The 3,141-nt window shown below is 40.9% G+C and overlaps 1 protein-coding gene across 1 annotated transcript; it reads left to right on the top strand.

Moving 5' to 3' along the window:
- Positions 1 to 572: 572 nt before the first annotated feature.
- Positions 573 to 2,284, top strand: LOC141286099 (uncharacterized). The gene is made up of 2 exons (XM_073818507.1): positions 573 to 1,158; positions 2,172 to 2,284. The coding sequence occupies exons 1-2, from the start codon at positions 573 to 575 to the stop codon at positions 2,282 to 2,284; spliced, it is 699 nt and encodes a 232-aa protein (XP_073674608.1).
- Positions 2,285 to 3,141: the final 857 nt, after the last annotated feature.

Consider the following 3,141-nt stretch of genomic DNA (forward strand, 5'->3'; position numbering starts at 1 on the left):
TGTGATAGAGAAAAGGGCAACAGGGAAGTCTGTTTATGACAAAGGTCAGAACTCCTGTTATGAAGTAGATTCAAGGTGCACTCTTGTCATAAATGAATCTATTATTTTTCCTACATAATTTGTAACACACAAATTTGTAACACACAATTTTTTTTTAATATCTATTTAGGAGCCTTAGACCTTTCCAACAATATATAGTTTGTCATGATTAGATTAGGATTTATTTGTAAAATGTTGAAGAAACGTGGGCGTCCCACAGAGTGGATGGGTGATAGTTAAGGGGTTAAGATCTTTTTATGTAGAAATTATTTTAATAAAATCAGGAAATAACAGAGTTATTAAAATATGATAAACAGACTTATTTTACAGTGTTGTCAAAGTTGTTATTATTTTTTTTTTTTAAGATAAAACTTTTATTTTTATTTAAAATTTTGATTTTATTTTATGCTATTTTGAAATGTATTTTTTTATTTAAAAAAAAAAAACTTTAGGTTATATGATATATTGTCCCATGATTATGTCATTTTATCATTAACCATATTAATATTACTTTTCTAGGCTACGGAATAAAAATGAATGCAGATTTATTGAAAAATCTGAATTTAAATTTGGTGTTGCTGGGAAGAACAGGAGTTGGGAAAAGTTCATCAGGAAACACAATACTGGGGCAACAAGCTTTCATCTCAGAGAGCAGCTCCACTTCAGTCACTCGCAATGTTGCTGCTGAAATTGGTGATATTTGTGGATTACCGATCAAAGTGTATGACACACCGGGATTTTCTGATACACAGCTAAGTAAAGAAGAGTTTTTAAAATATGAAAAAATTCTTCAGGAATGTGAATCAGGCCTGTGTGCCTTTATGCTGGTTCTCCGGTCAGACAGATTCACTGAAGAAGATCAGGAATTTCTGGAGAACATTTTGGAGCTGCTGGGAGCAAAACGCATTGAACAAACATGGATTCTCTTCACCAGAGGAGATGAATTGGAAGAAGAAAACAACACCATAAATAAATTCATCCAACAAACTGATTACTTGATGAATCTTATTCAGAGATTGGAGGGCAGATCCCATGTGTTGAACAACAAAAGAAATGATGATGGCGATGATCAAGTGAATTCTCTGGGATCTAAAGTTTTCTACAGGAACTTAGAGAGTTGTAAGTGCATTTATGTTATATTAGCATTAAGGCATATGTCGTCCTTGCTGATTAATTTTGCCATTGATTAATTCCTCTCACAACGCCTTTGCTACTTGACATCAATAAAGAGAGTGGCTAAAAAAGATCTTGTTAAAGATCAACTTGAAAAAAAAATGTAACAGACCAAAACAGGCTATTGCAGGGGTGCCCTCTCCTGTTCTTGGAGATGGAGAATTATTATTACTTACTCTGTAGAATATTACCTTTAGTTATTAAAAGTTAATAAGTTATTAAGGGGAGAGACTGCAGGCAAAAATGAGTTTTTCATTCACTTGTCAAGTTTCAGATATAGGGCTTTTTTTTCATGAAGTTTTTTATTCAGACTAGTATAATTACAATACATATTTTTAAAGGCAGTTTTCTCACAATGAGTTTTTTCTCCTACACTGAAACATAAATCTCCACTTCAGTAGCACGTACACACACCAAACTCTACATTTGTACTCCTGTCTATTTCCTGAAGGATCTTACAGAGGGATTTGTTCATATATAGTTTCCTTGATTTCATACAACATTTTATTCCCCCAAAAATTATTAAACACATAGTTTTTGTCTGTTCAAAGTTCTTTTTCTGAATTATAGAATGGCAAGATGAGATAACCAAAATCCCCTTTCTAAAAACATTTGTGTAACGCGGGAGACAACGGGGATGAGAATCCAAACGCAGCTTTATTAAACAAAGTTCAGAGTCGTATAATACAGATCAATCACCAGCAAATGGAGCAATGCAGACAAAACAGAATCAAAGTCAGAGTTCAGGCAGAAATGCGAGGCAGGCGGCGGGCAAAACAGAGTAAATCCACAAAACAAGCAAGGGTCAAAAGGTAGGTGGCAGACAATAAATAGACAGGAACAGACAGATCAGCAACGGCTAATTAAAAAAGGTAACAAAACTAGACTTTGCAAAGTGTGTATGTATCCAGGAAGTTTATATAGTCTGTTAAGAGGTAAGTGATTGGCTGTGTGATCAGTGTCGTGTTGGAAAATGGATTCCAGCAAATGGAAAACAGAGTCGGGACTGGAGTTCTCAGTAAAGGTGTTCATGAGCACTCCAGTTGGCAACCGTGACATAGCCCCCCCTTAAGGAGCGGATTCCAGACATTCCAAAAAAACAGTATACCAGTCCAGGAGAGTGATGGAGCGAATAGAGGCAGGAATAGAGGACCCAGTCCATGTGCAGGTGGAGGGCCAGGAGACTGAGGCGGAGCAGACAGAGGAAGGAGCCATGATAGATGAAGTGTTGGCTCCTCCATGGGACCGACTGACGGAGGTGGAGCGGGTGGAGTCTGAGGTGGAGCTGGAGAGTCGAAGATCCCAGGCGACACCAACGATCCAAGGGGCCAAGGCTCTGTCAAGGCAAAGCCGGAGATCTGGAGGTCTGCAGCGAAGCTGGATTGACTGAGGAGCAGAGCGAAGCTGGTGGGAGGTAGGAGACCAACGGAGCTGGTGGAGCGACGAGGCGAAGCTGGAAGAGTAGAGTCCTGTGGCGATGGCGGAACGACGGCTGACCGGAGCGAAGCTAGCACGGCGAGGGAGCCCGGTGAAGCTAGTGGGCCGACAGTCGATGGTGGAGATGAGGGAGCTGAGACTGGAGTTGGAGATGAGGGATCCCCCAGTCAGAACGCCGATGGGGACTGGCAGACCCGTGGCAAGCCTTCCACACCTATGATGGGTTGAAGGAGAGCGGAGGACTGTCAGGGGACAGTTTTGGCAAGACTGAGGAAGTAGGTAGGGCGGGTGGGTAATTCAGGCAGGTAAACAGTTCAGATTCAGCCTCCATGGTGGGTTCAGGAGTTGCTGTCAGTTCATCAATAGCCTTACTGGCCTGAAACAGGGCAAACAGACATTCCATACCTGACCTCCGTGGCCTGAGCAGGACGAACAGACAGTTCATACCTGGCCTCAATGGCAAGAGCAGGACGAACAGACAGTCCATACCCT

This window comes from Garra rufa, chromosome 1 (assembly GCF_049309525.1).
Source record: "Garra rufa chromosome 1, GarRuf1.0, whole genome shotgun sequence".
Classification (NCBI taxonomy): domain Eukaryota; kingdom Metazoa; phylum Chordata; class Actinopteri; order Cypriniformes; family Cyprinidae; genus Garra; species Garra rufa.